At 32.3% G+C, this 21,116-nt stretch overlaps 1 protein-coding gene across 3 annotated transcripts; it reads left to right on the plus strand.

Annotated features, from left to right (window-relative positions):
* Nucleotides 1-1,259: 1,259 nt before the first annotated feature.
* LOC132719146 (apolipophorins-like) lies at nt 1,260-20,964 on the plus strand. 3 transcript variants are annotated; one of them, XM_060702887.1, is made up of 17 exons: nt 1,260-1,463; nt 11,586-11,630; nt 12,185-12,348; nt 13,132-13,371; nt 13,608-13,760; nt 14,002-14,197; nt 14,609-14,864; nt 15,073-15,238; nt 15,489-15,668; nt 16,899-17,042; nt 17,589-17,732; nt 17,935-18,339; nt 18,561-18,712; nt 19,105-19,269; nt 19,955-20,137; nt 20,292-20,547; nt 20,755-20,964. In XM_060702887.1, exons 1-17 carry the CDS (start codon nt 1,418-1,420, stop codon nt 20,947-20,949), a joined length of 3,090 nt encoding a protein of 1,029 aa, XP_060558870.1. In that variant the 5' UTR covers nt 1,260-1,417; the 3' UTR covers nt 20,950-20,964. The 3 variants fall into 3 exon arrangements, with proteins under 3 accessions (XP_060558870.1, XP_060558872.1, XP_060558873.1); XM_060702889.1 differs by having other exon boundaries at nt 12,188-12,348; XM_060702890.1 differs by lacking the exon at nt 1,260-1,463 and adding an exon at nt 4,609-5,221.
* The last annotated feature ends 152 nt before the right edge of the window (nt 20,965-21,116 follow it).

A 21,116-nucleotide genomic window follows, 5' to 3' on the forward strand; every position in this document is an offset into this window, starting at 1 on the left:
TTTTCTTTTTTTCTGTACATGTACTATTTACAATGATCCCAACTGCTTTACTTCATTTTGGTTTGTAACTGTCTTATTTTATCATTTAATCTATTCTATATTTCAGGGAACAACCGATTGCTGATTTCACAAATTCGATGTTCGGGCCTCTTTTTTACATGAGCATAGAAGGAATAAACTATTGACATTTTTAGTTTCACTGTAAATAAATTTATTTTCATTGAATCAAGTAAGGCAATTCTATTTTTAAATGATTCAATAACATCCAAAGTGTGTTAACATCGGAGTAAATATTTTTAAACTCATGTATTTTGGCATACATGTATCAAATAGAATCATTTTTGTGAATTATCTGCCCTTGCAACAACATATCAATTGTGAAGGGCATATAACTCGAAAATTAACGCGGTGATTTATGATCAAAATACTTTTGTAATTATAAGATCGTGCAAATGGTTACATAAATTTTATACTATACAGCTTTCATTATGCCAATATGTCTTTATTTACAGGAAGCAGACGTACGTACGTTAATTACATAAGGGCAGACCTTCGACCATGAGAAACAAACATTGTTCATTGTTTCTTGCGTATTTTTTCACAGTCGTGCAAAATTTGCTTCACATTTCTGTTGATTTAATAAAAATTTCTTTCTTTGAATTATTTCCTTGATAAACACTTATATGAAAACAAATGCTTAAACCATAGTACATAGCCTTATAACTTAAAATCTTTTTTTTCCCGATTACCCATTAGAAGAACGGACTCATCATCCTATAAACTTGCCGGAGAGAAATGTTGCAAGATTATTGACTTAAAACAAAAGTTGCATCCCGTAAAAGTGCATTGAAGAAAACTGCTATTAGTCCTGACAATTTGATCAATCAACCGCACTTAAACTCTCAAGAAGTTGTACGTAAATGCTAGTTTACATAGATACGATGATTCAACGATCGATTAAACGATCAACCAGAGAAGAAAAAATTATCAGTCAAGCCTTTTAGTAAACTGTTTTGTACATTGATATATGAAAACAGAGAATACACAGGTAGAGTAACGTAGAGTTATTAACGAGCTGATTTTAATCATATTGCGATGCATGTAGATTTTAACCAAATTTTAATAATTTTGAATCAGCAATATATGTTGATAAGTGACACTTAAGAAACACTTCATGACCATAGACAGTGTGTAGGATACTATATGATAAATAAATAAAGATAAACCTAATCATCTAAATTAAAATCGCTGATGTTTTATCATTACATGTCATATCGTATTCATTTGAAGGTTATTCTGACAATTGCTTACGATAATTAAAATTTAAGCGTATTATTTTATTTATTGCTAGTGACTTAAGTTGTTGCAGACACATGACTGTTTAAAGTTATACCATAGTCAAACACCGCTCCAGAGAATGGGGCTATTTGTTTTAATCATGTTGCTTTTGATGGTGAAAGCAGGTAAGACTTTTTTATCTGCCTAATTATAGTTAATATTAATTAAATATCATAAAACGGTCTCTTGTCCTCTTGCATCGGCGTAAGCAGAATTCAGCATTGAGACAGAGACATGAAAAAAGGTGCTTCCAAGTTACTTCACATAAAATACGCAGGCTCAGGTCTACAATTGTTGTCGATAAATGTGAAACAAACTAATACAATATTATACTAGTTAGCCATTGAATATGATGTGATATTTACCGACGGACGACATAGCCGAGGTCAATATGACTTCTGCCGGTGAATATCACATCATATTCAATGGCACACTAGTCAATAATTGTTTTATTATATGAATAGGCTAAGAATTTAAAAAAGCACAACGATTACAACTTTATATACATGTACAAATTTAACCTCACTGAAGCGCGGGAAAAAAGACGCACGTGTTAGGCGTGCAACGACTACTCGAACGCTGCGCATGCAAAAGTAATTCAAGTTTATACTCATCACTGCGGTGTAGCCTTTTTAAAAGTATAATAGTAAAATAATGATATTTCAATCGAGAAATATGCCATAAAGAACAAAACGCAACAATTATTTTTTAATTAACACGCCTAATTAACAGTCTACGGTGTGTGGTCGTTGAATATGAATTTCGATGTATTTTTAGACTGGGAAAATCCAATTCAGCCAGTGAATATGATACTACACCCAGTGAATATGATTTTATAAAAAGTTTTGTTGACTACTGTTTGGACCAATGAGATTGCAGCTATATTTAGATCATATAATAAGAAAAGTTATTACACGTTCTAAAGAGTTCCTTTTAAAATATTCCTATATACCAATTTATGTTAAGAATGGCTAAATAGATTACCAGAATTCAGTAAAAATCAATGAAAATTCTACCTGTATATAGTTCATTCAAAGGACAAGTTGTACAATAGAAGGCTTATGGCTGGAAAGACGCCTCGCCGGAAGTGACTGATAGAACAATTGTTTTGATAAACTTATCGTTTCTTCACCATTTCCTGACCTTTACAAGTACAAATGTTGCTGCAATATGCAGCAAATGAGAAGCTCCGCGCAAAAAATGTGCTCATTACAGATACTTTACTAAATCATTCCTACGCACAGATCATTTTCTATTTTGTTTAAATACTATTATATTATTCCGGATGTTTTGTAAATCATTTAAAGTTGCACAATTATACTTATCGTATGCACTGTTCATGAGAGAGGGGATTTAAAAAATATGCATTCACTGATGCCTACCTGGTAAGAAAAGTTATTCCAATACAAACAAGAAAAGCATTGATGCAAAGCATCAAAGGGCGTCCAGAAAGTGAAGATGAACTAGTAGACATATGATGTCAAGATATTCTTATAAACTTTTCAATGGTTAATTGGTTTTTACCAAAATGAACGGACGGAAGACATTGTTCATTATGAACTTTGATTGGCAACGGATCATTTATAATCCATACCCATGTGTAACGCATGATCAACACCACACTTGTGGAAATGTCCCTTATTATGTAATCGCTATTAGCGAAGACCCCCTCTTAAGGTATCTGTTCACACTTAGTAAAAATATGACACTGGTTATATTACCATGTCATGTTGAACATTATTGTTTATTATACAATAATTGTAATATCTATTTTAATAACAAAATTACAGATTTTATGAATATTGTTTTCCTCTCTCTTTTTGTGTTTTCATGTTTTTATGTGCTATTTTAATACTGAGTTGTTTACGTTTACTATTCTTTTTTCTTAAAATTGTAAAATAAATTTTAAGAATTCAAATGTCATATTGACCGACGATTATAAGTCAAAACTTAACTGGAAAAAGTCAGTAAATTATGGTTAATCTTTCAATATACAATATTGTTTATTCTTAAACCATGTATATGTTCATTTGTATTTTTCTTTATCATTTTTTTAAACTATCAATCAATCAAATAATTAATAAAATCTAATTTGTAACTTTGGATAATTCTTCGGCATCTTTACTAAACACGAATAACAAATTAAATAAAATGTTTCAAAGTTGATAGTGTCATATTAAAACCATAAAAATGTACCTTTTTTCACAATTATTGTACATATTTATTGTTTTTATCTCATATAGATAAAATGAAACATGCTATTGTTGTTGTTGTTTTTTTTTCGAATTGTATGTTTATGTATAATAATAATCAATATATTTAAGAGTTGATCTATGTTTATTAGTTATTGTAACCAACCTAAGTGACAAACATTCATTTTGGAAAAAAGCTTATTTATCTGTAAAATATTTGTTCTGTTCTGTAACGATATCAAACATCTACTCCAAAACCGAGAGAGACCGGACAATAAACGTGTGATACTTTTCGCCGGTCACTAGTATCACGGTCAAAATAGACCGGGAGAGACCGGAACACCGATAGGAGTACATCCCTCTATAAATAGACTTTCGGAATATTTAGGTCATCAACTCATCAACATTCTATTTTAATATACCAAAATTCTCCAGTTCGCTATTCATTGTACATATCGCGACTAATTAATAATCAAGCTAAACCCACTGTGTGCTACAAAATGATAAATAAAAATACCCCGAAGACCGCGATTTATTGACGGAAAAGGTGATTTCATTTGAAAATGTTTGCATTGCGAAAGTCTCCAGTTCGCTATTTATTGTAAATATCGCGACTAATTAATAATCAAGCACCCTCATACCGATCGGAATGATCGGCTTTTATTATGAACAACTATAAAAGGCTCGAGAAGTTGCTGTCGCCCTTTCACAAAATCTGATTTCATTACATAAAAGGCGCCGCGCTTCGGCGCGGACGCCAACAAGACTTACTTACTGGGTGGTTCCAGTATTCCTACTTGAATACTGTCTAATCACCCTTAGGATATGTTGCCGTCTTTTTTAATTGTCTTTTGACGTCTTATCTGTGATATGCAGCCTTCATAACCCCAGATCCCATTGCAAAATTCCATTTTATTTAGTTCCGCCCATTGTTTTCTCGTTTAGGGCACATATATTTTTTTAATTGGGGACCATACGCCGCTTTTCATGGAATGGCACTACTGTGTCATTGAAGGTTCCATTATAACCGCCATATTTACAAATCTGCGGATGTTTCTAAATTCAAAATTTCACCATTTTCGTGTTTAAATGCTGAATTCTGCTTAAGCCGGTGCTAGGGGGCGTGGACGGTAACTTGCACTTTCCAGTACCGTTCATGAACAGGCTTAATCAAACCGAACCTGCAACATTTTCAATTTTGCCGTGTTGGGCTTTCTTTAGGGATTCTGTTTTTCTCTATTTTACAGACTTGTAATGTGACATGACAGTAGTGCAACATTGTTCTGTTTGTGTCACCACTGTATTCAGTAGTTTTAGATTATAATGAAATATCAAAGCATGTTCATTTTCTATTTCACCTATTATGCTACTCATTTTCTCCAAAAATCAACAACTAATCCTGGTAAGAAATATCCATGTGTAAATAATCCAAAGCAAAAAACTTTCATCGACTTTATTTTTCAAAATGTCCGTCACATGTTTCGCGGCAAATGGTATGTCATGATACAGGAAAGCATGGATGCAAAGCATCAAAGGGCGTGCAAGCAAGAAATGCAGCAAGTAAAGATAAACAAGTACACATCTGATGACCAGATATTCTTATAAACCTTTCAATGGTTAATTGGTATTTACCAGAATTCTATATCATTTATGAATGGGCGGACGAAAGACATTGTTCATCATGAACTTTGGTAAGCATGCTAGAGAATATAATATTAAATTTATTTCCACATGAACTTGAAATTCTATCAATATTAACGACAATATCCAAAATATACCTATGATACACTATATAGTATAGTTTATTTATACTATATAGGGGTATTTTTTGATATTTACATTAATATTCGTTATTTGATCCTGTAGTATTTTCTATGGAACATACAAAATAGTAGTCAAAATGAAAAAAGTCAATTAATTGATTTTTTTTGGAAGGTCAATCTACTACTTTGTTGAATTGTTTCAAAAACCTCGTCTGACCCACCAGTGTGTTTACATTCCTATCAATAATAAACCCACAACAACTCATGTTAAAACTGTAAAATGTTACACTATTCGGCAAATCAACATTCCACTTAAACTACCATAAAACCGATTGCCTTCAACAGCAAAATTTCGGGAAATCAGGGTCTATTTTAGCCAAAGAGACTTGAACATGTTTTATAGTATACTATTGCTAGACCTGTTTACTGTCGCACAACGTCAAAATAAAAGCGACATATAAAGTTATGGAAACCAAAACTAGGTCGATTTAAATATTCACTGTAAAAAATGTCATACGTGCAATCAGGGCTGTAAAAAAGAAAACAGGAATGAATCTACGGAAAAGACAATTTCAAAATGATAATACTATGATATAACAATTCGTAAAAATGGCCTACTTAATTTTTTTTCCTATAAATATATAATGAGTGCAATTTATTCTTTGAATATGTTTGCAATTCATTTCCTGCAAAACTCTTCAGTTCGTTATTTATTACCATAGCGCGACACGAATGACCGTTTCGTTACACTAAAACTACCTCTATAAATAGATTTTCGGAAAATCACAATGTTAAGATCATCATTCTATTGATAGCTTTCGAATTAAAATACATAATAACCCACTTTGTACTACAAAATAATTAATAATTTCCTGTAGAAGATACAAATGTAAAAAATAAATTACCGAATTTAAGTTTTTTGTTTTGTCTTTTATACTGCCTTCCAAGAGGTAGAGGCGTGAAATTTGTCCCCAGTCTCATTCATTAATAAGGGATGCTGCAAATCACCGAAGGGGAAACCAATATATGACTTTTCATAATAGAAATCGGAAGTTATTATTTATTCAGAATTTATTTTCGGCTGTAAATCGAAGGAATAATTGATAAAAATCGGGTCCATAGACAAAAAATTAAACACAAATAGCTCCGCGCCTATGGGCGCGAGCAATAAGCTGTTATCGGCGATGTGTATAACAATTTTGATTTAACGTAGAAAGTTTCAGAAGTTCATTATTGAGCTATTGTGTTATATGACACGACTATCTGTAAGAAGATGACAAAAGTCTTTTAAGATGGTCTCCCCTCTGTTTATAGCATTATCGATGTTACAATTGTCCTTGACATCATAAGATAATCATGAATGTCAAGGATTTAACATGTTAAAACTATACATCATTGGCCTAATAAGACAATCCTATCGGTTTACCTATTTTTATCAAAGGTGTATGATAATGATTAATTTAATGGATACTGCTGAAGTGATATAACCACTTGTAGAATTCAAGGACAATAGACTTTACCTTAGCTCCTTCAAATGGATCACGTTGAAAAATAATGACAAAATATCCCCATCATCTGTTCTGTACTTTCAGCTGCATTTGTTATGACGAAAGTAATTTGTATTTTCGTAATAATTTTGATCAGCTGTACCAACTTTGCCTATTTCTCGAAGCTTAGTTGGAATCTGAATATATAATTTTGAATGTTTTCATCGCTGAGCTGATTCAAAAATTATGCGGGATAAATCGGTCACTTGCTTTAAAAATATGGGTAATAACTGGTTAGTTATCCAGGAAAGTCTGGTGGATCGAACGCCAAGATATGTCCAAAATATGTTGAAAGCAGCGTAAACAACCAGGAAAACAAACACTTCAAGTGTTTTACAATTAACCATATCTGAATGATTTTACTTTATAATAAGTAAGGATGTGTCAATAGAACTTTCTGATTATCATCCATTGACTTTCATTACTAAATATGTCCTAAATGAACGTTTGAAAGTTCATTTTCGTGCAAAGATTTTCAAAAGTGCAGGTATGAATAACCTTAATTGCTCCGCGCCCACAGGCGCGGAGCTATTTGTGTTTACTATTTTTTTGTCCATGGGCCCGGATTTGAGCAATAAATCCTTTCGATTAACAGCTAAAAGTAAATCCGCATTCAAGAACTCCTTTCGATTTCTATATTGGTTTCCCCGTCGGTGATTCGCAGCATGTCATATTAATGAATGAGAACCGGAAAGCAGTTCTGCTGTTACATAAATTCGAAAGCTATAAATAGCTATAAATGTTTTGACACTTAGGTTATACATTTGTTATTTCCCTTTTTAGTAGTACATGAAATTATAATTTGTTACATTTTGAAATACATTTACACACAGCATATCAAGTATACTATTAGTGATTGAATTTGTCAATATAAAGAAGATTTCAGGCAAAAGATTTTAACAATTTTGCTTCTGATAATTATTCTTAATTTATATTTATGAAATTAAATGTTTAATAATAACATGTTGATATATTGGTTGTTTTGAAATAATTAAACTTTAGTATATAAGATTAAATTTCTTTAGCGGCATTGGTACCTTCTCACATCCCCTCGGAGCGTGCACGTCGCTGAGAAGGCACAGGGCATCGGCAGAAGATTTACAACTTGGCTGGTAGACTCAACTTAAATTTTGCCTTCAACCGTGGGCGGTAACTACGGAACTACTTCGTCACTTCTGCGGACCAGCTGCCGATGTCCTGACTAATGCCGAGGGGAGTGGCCCTACAAAGTAGGCTGAGACGACGAGGATGGTGTGCTAGGGTGCGTGAGCCCTTAGCACAGATTGACGGCTTGTAAGGCAGGCCTATAGCTGGCACCAACAGCCCTTTTCAGGGCTAAAACACCTTTCCTATATTGTCACAGGTTGCTGTACATTTAGGTTCTCATTGACCGCCGTACAGTGACCTACTTTTCGGCTCAAAATTCATATCTTTGGCTAATACTCCGTGGAAATTGCATGGAGGTAAATTATCACCATTTTGTGCTTCAAAATTCACTCTTTAAGGACATGACTGGTGACATGTCCGGGGTCCGTACTCGACAGCGCAAGCTGCATTTTGTGCCCGAAAGGGCGGATGGACCCTCATTAAGCTTTAACTACATACATGCGGCATTGGTACAGCATACCACTTTGTAATAATGGTATGACTGGTGACATGTTCGGGGGTCTGCAGCAAAAGCTGCATTTTGTAGCCTAACGAGCGGATCGACCCTCATTAAGGTGATTCCGCTTTGTCAGCCAAGTTTGTTTTCACAAAGTCTGTGCAAAGTGACAGTAGGCCAAAATTCAAATAACAACAAAGCTCACATTGTTATATGATGAGCCATTTGCAAGTACACTTCCAATTCTATGTTTTAAAGACTATTTTAAACAAAAATAAAAATGATAACAATAAGGAATTAATCTTGAATGAGCTACATTTCTGAAGACCAAAAACATTTTGTTGCAAATCTTTATGCACATTTCATGAATGGCAAAATCAAGTTGTTTAAAGTCTATTTTAGTGCAAACAAATGCTATTTTTTGCAGAAAATACAAAAAACTTTAAAAAACATAAATCTTAGGAAAGTAGTATATCTGACCTTGAAAAAACATGGCATGTGTAAAAAAGTAGTACCATGAAAATAAACATCATTTACCTATTTCTTGTGTACATGACAAACAGACACACTTCACTGTTACACATAAAAAGGTTAGATTTTAAAGTTTGATTGTGTTTTCATTTTAATTGTAGTTCATAATTAAGGCTATAAATGATGATTGTTTTCTTACAAAAAATAATGGAGGCCATGTGCTTAGAAGGACATGAGATACTGATTTATTTGGAGTTAAGTTTTGAAAGATTTTTGTATTTGCTGTAAAAAAATAGCTTTTGTTGGCACTAAAACAGACTTTTAAAAGGATTTTGCCATTCATGAAATGTGCATAAAACTTTGCAACAGAATGTTTTTGGTCTTCAGAAATGTAGCACATTCAAGGTAAATATTCTTATTGTTATCATTTTTATTTTTGTTTATAATTGTCCTTAAAATATAAACCTGGAAGTGTATTTTCAAATGATTCATCATTTTACAATAAGAGCTTTGTTGTTATATGAATTTTGGCCTACTTTCACTGTGGACAGACTTTAGTTAAAACAAACATGGCTGACAAAGCGGAATCATCTTAAGCATAGGCTTTAGATAGATATCATGACAACAACAGAAACTTTGATCTGCAGTTTGAACATGAAGTGTAATGTTTTTTATGAATGGTTTTAAAGCAATTCAACAAAAAAATATATATTGATCTGCCTAAAAATTAATTAACAATAGTTTTTTTTATATATTACCAATGTCAAATAGCTTTCATATCTTTGTCTCTTACGAATATGATATTAGTGAATTTCCTCATACCTACCTAAAATTCAGGTAACAGTCTTCTATTGTATTGATAAATACTGTATCACCATGTAACCCGTGTATAACAAACAAAAAAAATCCTGAATTTGGTCTTTTGGAAATTCATCCCATTTTTTCATTCCAGAGTGTGTTCTACTTTCAGTATTGAAAGAAACCATTTTTTTTAATTTGACATAAAAAAATGCATGTAATATTACTATATTATAATATTAGTCCCTTATGTTACTATTTGTATACTTGTTACAATTATAACAGACTTTGATATTTCTATCATCTATCTTCTGTTACTGAAACATAACACAGTACAGTCATGTCACATAACATTTACAAGTCTTGTAAGTCTTGTTTGTATTCAATGGAATTACTTTCCTTACCAGGTAGGCATCAGTGAAAGCATTTTTTATATTAAATATTTTTCCCCTCTTTTTAATTATGGACAGTGCATAAGATAAGTATAATTATGCAAAAAATGGTTTACAAAACATTCGGAAAAAAATCTACAATAGTACTTAATCTGAATATAACATGACCTGTGCGTAGGAATAATTTGGTAAGGTATCTGTAATGAGCACATTTTTTTGCGCGGAGCTTCTCAATTGCTGCATTGCAGCAACATTTGTACTTGTAAGATTAAGAGTAGCATGTATATTTAACCCTTAAATTGCCAATTCAACACCATATGGGATTCTAGTTCTGTTCCTCCTGTATACAGTCACAAATAACTCAAAGCTTTCTCTGTTACAAATTTAAAACGTTCATAAGTTAACTTAATGTATGTATTAGAGTCGTCAACACCATATCTTTACTGTTATCATCATATCACCAATACAATCTTATTTACAGATATATGATTAGGAATGAAGGACAATTATATCGGTAAGATATGTGCGCTTACGTGAATGGTCAACACCGGACTATCATCAATATATCACACAAATTAGAGATAAAATGTTGCAAATAGAACAATTAGGTTATCTAATGTTTATAGACACATCACGTGTACAATGCATGATCAGCTTGTTGATCTTTTCTCATTGCAATGAGAAAAACCTTAAAGAGGAAAACTTGGCTTGATACCGTTTTTGTTGAATTAACTTTGCAAAACGTAAAAATGAACTCATTATCTTCTAACTATTTTATCATAAATCCATCTATCGACCAATTCAATTTTAAATCAAAAGATGTTTAAGATTTGTGAAATGTTAAAATAAAATGAATTAAAGAATTAAAGCATTCCAAATTTATTCACTTATGATCTACAGATGTGAAGTTTAACTGTATTGTATCATTAAAAAAAGTGCAATCGACAAAATAAAAAACAACTCAACTTTATTTTGTAAGTTTGTTTGTTTTTGTTTATTAACAAACATTTCAAAATTCTAGTAAATCCATGACTAAATCATTGTGTAATAATAAAGATTGTGAGAGAAGTGTTTGACTCAATAACCCTGCTATAACATAAAAAAGATTATGTCTTCAGCTTAACTTTCAGTCAACTAGGTTTTGTACTGCTGGCTAGTTATTTTATAATTTTGTATTGCTTTTCCCTTGTACCCTGTCCTGTTTTGTTTGGTGTCCCACTGGGCTCCTTACCGGTGGTCCTGTTTTGCTGGGCTGTGTTAGGGGGTTCGTTCATTGAATGCCACCATCTTTGTTGATCTTGTTTTCCATATAATGAACTCACTAAAATTGAAAAAGACAGTTCCCAAACTGGACGCAGGACAAATTCATTTAAGATATTCAGCAGATTTAAGGTAAATCAGCATGATATTTAATAAGTTGAAATAAGTAATTTATGATGGTATACAGGTATTTGTAGATATATTCATTGTATTGTTTTCAGGAACCATGCAGATGTCTGATAACACTTGTTCTACATCGTGTGCAGGTAAAAACTTATATAGACGAATAACATGATGTATTGCGTTGTTTTCAATTAAATAATGTCTTTAACGTATGTGTTTAAATTTACTAAACTTTTTAATGTACACAATTTTCAATATAAAATGAATTAAAGCTGCCAAGAAATACGACATAACACTGTAAAATTATATTTCCTTGCAAATAAAACGTTTATTTGTATATTGAATTAAAATTTAATCTTATATATATTCCAATTACTAATTATAAGCACATGAACAAATGGCGATTATGAATCAATGTTGTGCACATAAGCCTTATGAAATCTAGATATCTGGATATCTGAAAAAGAAATAACGAGCAAATGTTTACTACAAGAGTAAAAAGGTAACAACAGTTTTCCTTATCAAATTGAGCTCTCTAAAATGTTTCAATAAAATTAAGAATGCTTTATGATTAAAAATCGATCACCGTACATTTATGTGATGTGTTTAACTGTATATAGTAATTGATCGGTAAGGCGATTGCAACTTTTAAGCATTGTATGGGCTGTTTTTAAAATAGATTGTGTTTTTCTTTTAGTAGGAAACAGTAAGTTTGACTATATGACCGGACACACATATACGTACATTTATAAGTCAGATATCTCGACGCAGATAGAGGGAACTTCTGATGATAAAGCATCAGTCCACCTCTCTGCGTTCGTTCACCTTGAAATTCTGGGAAAATGTGAGGTTTCAATGAAGGTAAGTTGATTAAAGTATGTAAAGTTTATTGTACCTTTTGGCAAATAGAAAGCTGTTAGCACTTTATTTTGTACAATATTGCCTGAAACATTTGCGGTCACTTTTGTATCAAGTGTTCTGCCATTATAGGTCTGATAAGTATCCGACGGAAAGAAATTCCTATCTATAGACACTGTTTATAACATGACCTTGTGTAATGCGTTCAGTGGCAACCAAATATCAGCCCAGAAGAGACGATATTACGGTCAGCAGGAAAAAAAGAACAACGTGTTAATATTACGGCACCGGTCATGAAGCATTTAACAACATGTGTTCCTATTCTCACTGAAAATATAGTTTAGCGATTCAGAAAACTTTTTTTGTTTTAATAATTCTCATTACCGAATTGGTAACTATTTTTCAAGTAAGATATTGCGGTCTATTGCTGACTGGTCAACAGTTATAACTATTTCATGTTTATCATGAATTGATAAACTGTTTGTTTTTGTAAAAAAAAATAATATATCAAAACAGAATACGACCATAAATAGTGATATTTTATCATAACATTTTTCGATAACCTAGTTATAGCGGTCATCTGCCTATAGTGGTCATTTAAGCACAGTCCCTTTACTGACCACAAAAAGTAGGTTAGACTGTAATATACAATGATGCAGTCCTCATTTAGTAACTATGAATTGAAAATGGAAAGGCAAACAACATCATTTAAGGTATTACTGAAATAACAAATGTTAATGTTGACATAACTGGATAATATATATATATATAACTCTAATTTTTCAGTTGAATAAGGTTGATTTTTCTGAATATGGCCAAGATGACTCAAAAATGAAAAGAATTTCAAACGACTTTAAAATTGGCTTGGAAAGGAACCCTGCACGATTTTCATACCAAGATGGTAGAATAGAAGATATATGTATCCCTGAGGATGAACCTATTTGGGTCTTAAATGTAAAGCGTGGAATTATTTCTCTTATCCAAAACAACATGGACGACTTTTCAACAAGTGTAACTGTATTAGAGGTATAGAATTGCGAATGTATTTGAAATGTTTACCTTTCATATAAAATACATGAGATGATTTTTACACAATATTTGAATCTAAACATTTTTTTATAGATCTTAAATTCTAATTATTACCTTGTCCAAATGTGTGTTGTTTTAATGTTATGTCTGTTCTTAATTCTTGTGATTTTCTGGGCTTAAAATTCTTGAAAGTTCTTTATCAAATCTTAAAAATCTTAACATTGTTTTTTCAGACTGATGTGTCAGGGATATGCAACACTATGTACTCAGTGCTTGAGAGTTATGAGGACTATTTTTCTATACAGAAGTCAAAAGATTTGGTCAGCTGTACCGACAGACATAGTTTCAAATCTTTCATCCAGGGAGTGCCGTATACATCCAAATCAGTAAGGCCTAAGATATTCTGGTGATATTTAAAACAGGGTATGTGAAGGTGCAGCCTGACTGGGACTTGAAGCCGAGGCCCTTAAACTACCTTTTCTGCAGCTTCTGTACTGAGCTATCCTGCCACTGTAAACACATTTTTGTCCAAATGATGAACAATTTTTATGATACAAATCAATATTTGCTTAACTCGAAGTATTAAGATTTTACGTGAATGTTCAGGATGATATATATATTTTGCAGTACATCAAATCTCTACCGTTGATGAAGAGTGACTATAACTGTAAAAGTGAGATAGAGTCGGGGTTGTTGAAAAGTGTTCAGTGCGTGGAAAAAAATATGTTACGACCGTTCTCCAAGTCCGATAGTGGTGCCGTCACAGTAAATAAACAGTTTCTTACCTTCGTACGTAGAAGTTCTTCTGGAACGCAACCTCAAGGTGAATTACATATATACTCACTTGTTATTGTACATTGTATTTGCTTCTGTACTTGTATATAAGAATATATTTTTATCAAAACAGTTAATAAAATGAGAACACATGTTGTTTACAATACAATAGATTAAATACGAAACATTGGTCGAATTTATTACCCTTTTCAGCGTAAGGCATAAATTATTAAATAAAAAACTAAGATAACTACACAATCAAATTTCGATATTAATTGTTTTTAATATATTTTTATAGACCTACCTGAATGGGATTATCTCTAAAAGCTTTGATTAATGATTTATTTTACCGACAAAAAATTCTTCAAAAAGCTGTATCAAACATTTCATTGATATTGTTTTAAAGATGTATTAAAAGGTAAATGAAGGAAACAGTCACAAATGTGTATTTGTTTTGCAGGCAAAATAAATATAAGAAGATCTTTGAAGTTTGAACATGCACACGGTATCGAGAAGGAGAGCAATAATAGGCATGATATTACTTCGAAGCTAGTTGAAATATGTGAGAATACAAGGTCTGGAGTAGATACTGATACGCCGAAACTCTTCGAGGAACTTGTATACATAATGAAATTAGCTGACATCGATACTCTTTTTGCGATGAACAAATTTTTGACAGATGATACACTTTGTAAAGACAATTATTTTCGGACAAGGTAAATCAGTGGCACAAAGTTTGTATACAATGTTTGTAATATCTTTTGAATATTCATTCCGAAATAGAAACTAAGATAGTGATAGGGCCATTGAAGTTTAATCATTTAAATTCGGAATAATTTAAATACGTATTAAAACCTTTAAATAAATAAATTTGTCACTTTATTTTGTTACATATTTTTGGTCTATTTAAAACCTTCTTTACAGGAAGTTCTTTCTTGACGCACTGCCTTTCATTGGTACACGTGCCTCTATTCATATGATCACAGATTTGATAACTAGAAACGCTATACATGAACACGAGGCAGATATGTGGCTATCATCACTTTCTTTTATCAAAAAACCAACAAAAGAAATGCTAAAAGAGATTCTGGTATGTACATGAAACTAGAAGCGTAGATATTTTGGAGAAAACATTTTGATCCGTAATATTCCAATTGTCTTTCATTTGATAGGTTTACAAGTTTAATTAATTGCAACATGTTGCCATTACTTTTTATAACAAAATAGTTTAAATAGTTTTAAAATATGTAATATGTAATACAGTTACTTGAGGAGAAGATTAATAACAGTGTTTCAATTAAATGAATATCAAGAAATCTGCCATTAAATTTGACTTTCAGCCACTGGTAACAGAGGATATCAATTCAGAGAAAGTGATGTTGTCAATCGGTACACTTATTCATAATTACTGCGTTCACCATGACGATTGTGAGAACGACGATTTTATCAAGACTATTATCTCGGCAATAACCGTAAAAATTTCAACAGGATGTCGAGTAGATAATAACAACAGAAAACCAGTAAGAAATCTCTTTTTCAGATGTTTATCGTGTTTTGTGGTTCATTTTTGTTGACTTATTTATTTTCTCTTATTCATTCAAACGGATTGCCATTTTTATATGCCCCCTGGCGTCCGTCTGTCTGTCCGTCCGTCCGTCCGTTAGCAATTTGGTTTCCGGAGCATAACTTAAGTTCCATTTGGCCCACAATGTTCAAAATTCATAGGATGATTGTCCATATTAGGTAGAAGACCCATATTGATTTTGGGGTCAAAAGGTCAAAGGTCACTATTACCTTAAAACTGGAAACAGTTTCCGGAGCATATCTTTAGTTCCATTCGACCCACAATGTTCAAACTTCATAGGATGATTGTGCATATTAGGCAGAAGACGCCTATTGATTTTGATGTCACAAGGTCAAAGGTTAAGGTCACTGTTACCTTGATACTGAAAACAGTTTCCGGAGCATTACTTAAGTTCCAATTGGCCCTAAATGTTCAAAGTTCCTATGATGATTGTTCATATTGGGTAGAAGACCCCCATTGATTTTGGGGTCAAAAGGTCAAAGTCACTATAACCTAAAAACTGAAAACAGTTTCCGGAGCATAACTTAAGTTCCATTCGACCCACAATGTTCAAACTCATATGATGATTGTCAATATTGGGTAGAAGACCCCTATTGATTTTGGGGTCAAAAAGTCAAAGGTCAAGGTCACTATTACCTTAAAACCAAAAACAGTTTCCGGAGCATAACGTAAGTTCCATTCGGCCCACTATATTCAAACTTCATAGGATGATTGTCCATATTGGGTAAAAGACCCCTGTTGATTTTGAGATCACAAGGTCAAAGGTCAAAGTCACTTTTACCTTAATACTGAAAACAGTTTCTAGAGCATAATTAAAGTTCCAATATGCCCACAATATTCAAACTTCTTAGGATGATTGTCCATATAAGATAGAAGACCCCTATTGATTTTGGGGTCACAAGGTCAAAGCTTAAGGTCATTATTAATAACTTAAGTATTAATAAACATACAGCTGTAAAATTTTATAGGATGAACAGCTAATTCCCATGTCTTACAAATGCTTCATCCTTACTAAAAAAAACACTTTCGGGCATATAATGCTCCCCCTAGCGGTGCTCTTGTTATTGTGTGTTTCATCATATAATTATGTTATATCGTTTATTTCTAAATATCGGTTATCTGACAATCATCTTTAGATTTTGTTTCTTTTACCATATTTTTACAGACTCTACGTTTGCTGAAAGGACTAGGAAATGCAGGTTTTGCTGACATTTCAACGCTAACAGAGTGCATGACTCTCAAATCAAACCCGTTGGACATTAGACTCTCAGCTATTCAAGCCACGCGACGAGAACCTTGTCGTTCTAATGTGAGTTTATAAAGCCATTGCTGTCGAAGTATATTGAAATATTAACTTTTGGAAATATGTTAGTTTTGGCTTTCTAGTATTTACACAAGGTAACATCTATACAATAATAATATCATTTTATTTGCGTGTTTGATATTCTATATATTAGCAACTTTATGTCCATCCAAGGCTATAGAGTGAGTGAACATACGAAAGTCAAAATCAGTGTACATTTTGCCATTATTCCTTTCATGTGCATGAACGCTAGATCACTCGCGTGACACAAGACCATTTCTGTAAATATTCATCGGAATTTTCATCGGAATATACCTGTAACAGTCAATTTATAAAAAGAGTGGGACGGATTTAGGCAGATTTACATTTTATCCTAAACTTTTTCCAATATCAATTGTTGGTCAATCACCATTTTAGCAGGCAATCTCTTGAAATGTATAGTCAATTCAGCACAACTTGCCAATGAAAAATGAGGATAATGTCATTTTGAAGTGTGCTGAATGCTTTGTGCGATTAAAAATCAATGTCATGTCCCAAAAACTTTCATTTTAGAGAATGGCGCTGATAACTTTACTCCAAGATGAATCAGACAGTTATGAAACAAGAATAGCTGCTTATAAAATGTTAATGGCATGCCCATCGAAAAATGTAATTGATGCGGTCAAACTGACATTAACAAGGGAGCCACGAAATCAGGTAATGCATTATCTAGTTTTTTTCTGAGATCTGTTGGGTTAAAATTTTACATTGTTTACAACGTTTGATCTTACCTCTTTGTACCCTTTTTATTTGGTTCTTAGCTGTGCAAACTAAAACTTAACACTTTACAAAGATTTCATAAATTCCATATTTTTATATATTCTAATGTATTTAAAAAGGACAATATATGTTCTTGTAGATCAGTTCTTACATTTGGACACATCTGTCTAACCTATTGAGAACGTCCGATATATACAAGCAAGACATAGGCAACATTCTTGGAGACGAAGCGTTGAAAAGAAGGTTCGATCTTGATAACAAAAAGTTCGCCAGAAATTATGCAACATCAGGTTTTATAGAAAAATTAAACACCGGATCTAAAATTGAAGCTGATCTGATTTGGTCCTTAAGATCTTCTGTACCACACTCGGGCATGTTGAATGTTACCTTTGACGTTTTCGGACAATCTGTCAACATATTTGAGATCGGCGGACGAGTTGAAGGACTTGAAAAATCAATCGTAGAATATTTAAGATCAGATAGGTTTTTTGCAAACACATATCCGGGCATGAGATTGAGGGATTTTTTAGACGACGGCAAAAGTGTCAGTTATTCTTTTTTTCTATTTCTTTCCTTCCTTTTGTTTTTTCCCGTGTTCTAAGTAGATGTTATAAACTGATAATATAGCTTCCGAACGTTTGATTTGTTTATAAAGTTAATAAAGAGTTTCTGTTTCATTTTAAATTATTTTTATAATTCTAGCATATATCTATTAATTTATGTTTTATATATTGAGCGTAATAGATGCATTTTTTTCATATCTAGTTTTCAGGCCATCCTGATGATCTTCGTGGTTCACTTTATCTAAGAATGTTTGGTAATGAAATATTTACCATGGATATTAAGGAAGCAGAGACTTACCTATCTGGGCGTGACATTATTTCCAAAATTATAAAAGATGATAACTTCACATTTACGTAAATAAACATCTTCAGTTCTTACTTCAGATTTAATTTTAATAGTGTTTTAAAAAGCAACATTTAATACGTTTTGGTGTTATAATATCCATTATATTTTGCTATTCACCTATAAGTTTAATTTTGTTAAATGAATAAAAATTGTTTGACATACATATTCTATAAGGATCTTACACCGGCTGCCTGTACAGACCGCGGTTTCTCTTACACAAGTTGGTTGTGTAAAACAGGTTTTTCTAGCACCGGTGTAAACAGTAAATAATCCTGTCTGATATGCAAGAATTTGCTATATGTTACTGTTGCTCAAACTTTATTATAGCCTGTTTCATTTGATAATAATCAAATCATGTACTTTATGCTCAACGAAATCTATCTTTTTGTTTTCATTTCAGTCAATCAGTGATGTTTCTGGACAGCAAATACATGGTCCCAACTAGCTCTGGATTTACACTCAGTCTTACTTTGAGAGGGACTGCCACCGTCGATTTATTCAAACAAAGTAGAAGAGATGTGATTTACAGTGACAAATTTGGTATTTCCAGACGATTTCGACCAAGGTATTTCAAATAGAACATCGGCAGATATGCCAAATTAACATGCTTTGACATGTTCTTGGATTTCCATTACATTGACAACTTATGCTTAAAATGAAGTGAAATGATTTCCGAGTTTTAAACCAATATCCGGCAAATTTTGGATAAGATTCACTTTTTTCATCAGGCACTTAGGTGTATTGTATATAATCGACGTACGTCGGGTTCTTCGCGTAACCCGCTTCGCATTTCCATGGTTATTTAAGGCGACTGAGAATATTTTGCAATTAAATGTATGTATGAAACATCAAAATTAAAACAGGTATGAACTTGATTATAATTAAGACTACATGAAATATATCAGAATAATAAACAAAATCCTGATAATTGTGAATCATTCCTCGTATAAAAATGGCATGCCTTTAGATTTTTTAACAGGTCTAACCAAAGATAAGTACGCGTGACTGTGAAAAGAACTTGTGAATTCTTTTTTCTAAATTTAAGAATATATACTTAATGCCGTTTATATCCAATAACCAATGCCAAAGGTGTCATATATTTAAAAGTTTTATTTGAGGTAACATAATAAACACGTAAAGTAATAAAGAAATTATTTCAGACTTGAAATGAAACTGATTAGACTTGCTTGTTAGCATTTTTTGTACACATGAAAAAAAAAAACATAATCTTATTTTTGTATATTGTACAGTGCTACAGTATATATAGCATCGATGATGAGTGTGGACACATTCGTTACCAAGTCGGGAATAAAATTGGTTTCTACACTCCATACTAGTACATCACTACAGGGGAAAATAAAAACAACTAAGAATGGCTTCTTCACCTTTGAATATGAAATGCCAGACACTGTTATGAAAATCTTTGGAATCAAGTAGGTTAATTATTTTCTTCTTGAACTTGGTTTCTTTGTGTATTGGGATTCTATACAATTCTTACTGCTTCAATTTTTTAAAAATGTTTTCAATATTGAAGCACCATTGAATAGTAAGAGGGTATTAAAATTTGAATAATTTCTGTTATTTCAGTTCTTCAATTTATATTGTACGTACAGACAGTGAGCTCGAGCAGACAAAAATAGGAAAACATAAAAGGAATCTTTCATACTGCTACAAACAGATGACTGTAGCAGGTCTCGAACTTTGTGCAGAAGTCGAGTACCCGTTACATAGCGTGACAAGTACAACACCTTACTTTCCATTGACAGGGCCTTTTGGGGCTGGTGTTTATTTATATAACAGAGATACTCACGTGAAATACATTATTGTAGCCAAGTCAGTAATAGTAAGTTATACTTATTTTCATGTATACCTGTTCATAACTTTGATTAGAAGTTACAAATAGTATAATTTAGGTAGGTAACCGCTTAAACTAATTGCCAAGTAGTTTATTGCTTTTGAATTTATCATATTGCTAATAGTTTTGGTCAAAGTATACCACTGATTCAAAAATTCACTGATATCAATACAGGATATTTTTCTATGATTGTAGAGTCGAGGAAAAAGAATAATAAATTTTACGTTCAACACGCCAGGTTCAAGTATCAACAGGCAAATGAAATTTTATTTATTCTTGAACACAAATAACGGTATCATTAAAACAATTATCTCATCACCCTGGAAACGCATAGATTTTGAAGGTATGATATATTTCGTAAATAATAACTTCCAAATTCTATTTGATTAAATCAGATAATAACTTATTGCACGTATGCGCGGAATTTCATTTTAAAACACTTTTGTAAAATAAATCTTTCAATTAAGTCTTGGTTAAATTGCAATTGATATTAAAATAACGAAAACGAAATTTGCAACAGGCAAGATAAAATATTATTTTATAACTACCACTGAATT

The sequence above is a fragment of the Ruditapes philippinarum genome, unplaced genomic scaffold, assembly GCF_026571515.1.
Source record: "Ruditapes philippinarum isolate M1 unplaced genomic scaffold, ASM2657151v2 ctg1510_1_1_1_1, whole genome shotgun sequence".
NCBI classification, from domain to species: domain Eukaryota; kingdom Metazoa; phylum Mollusca; class Bivalvia; order Venerida; family Veneridae; genus Ruditapes; species Ruditapes philippinarum.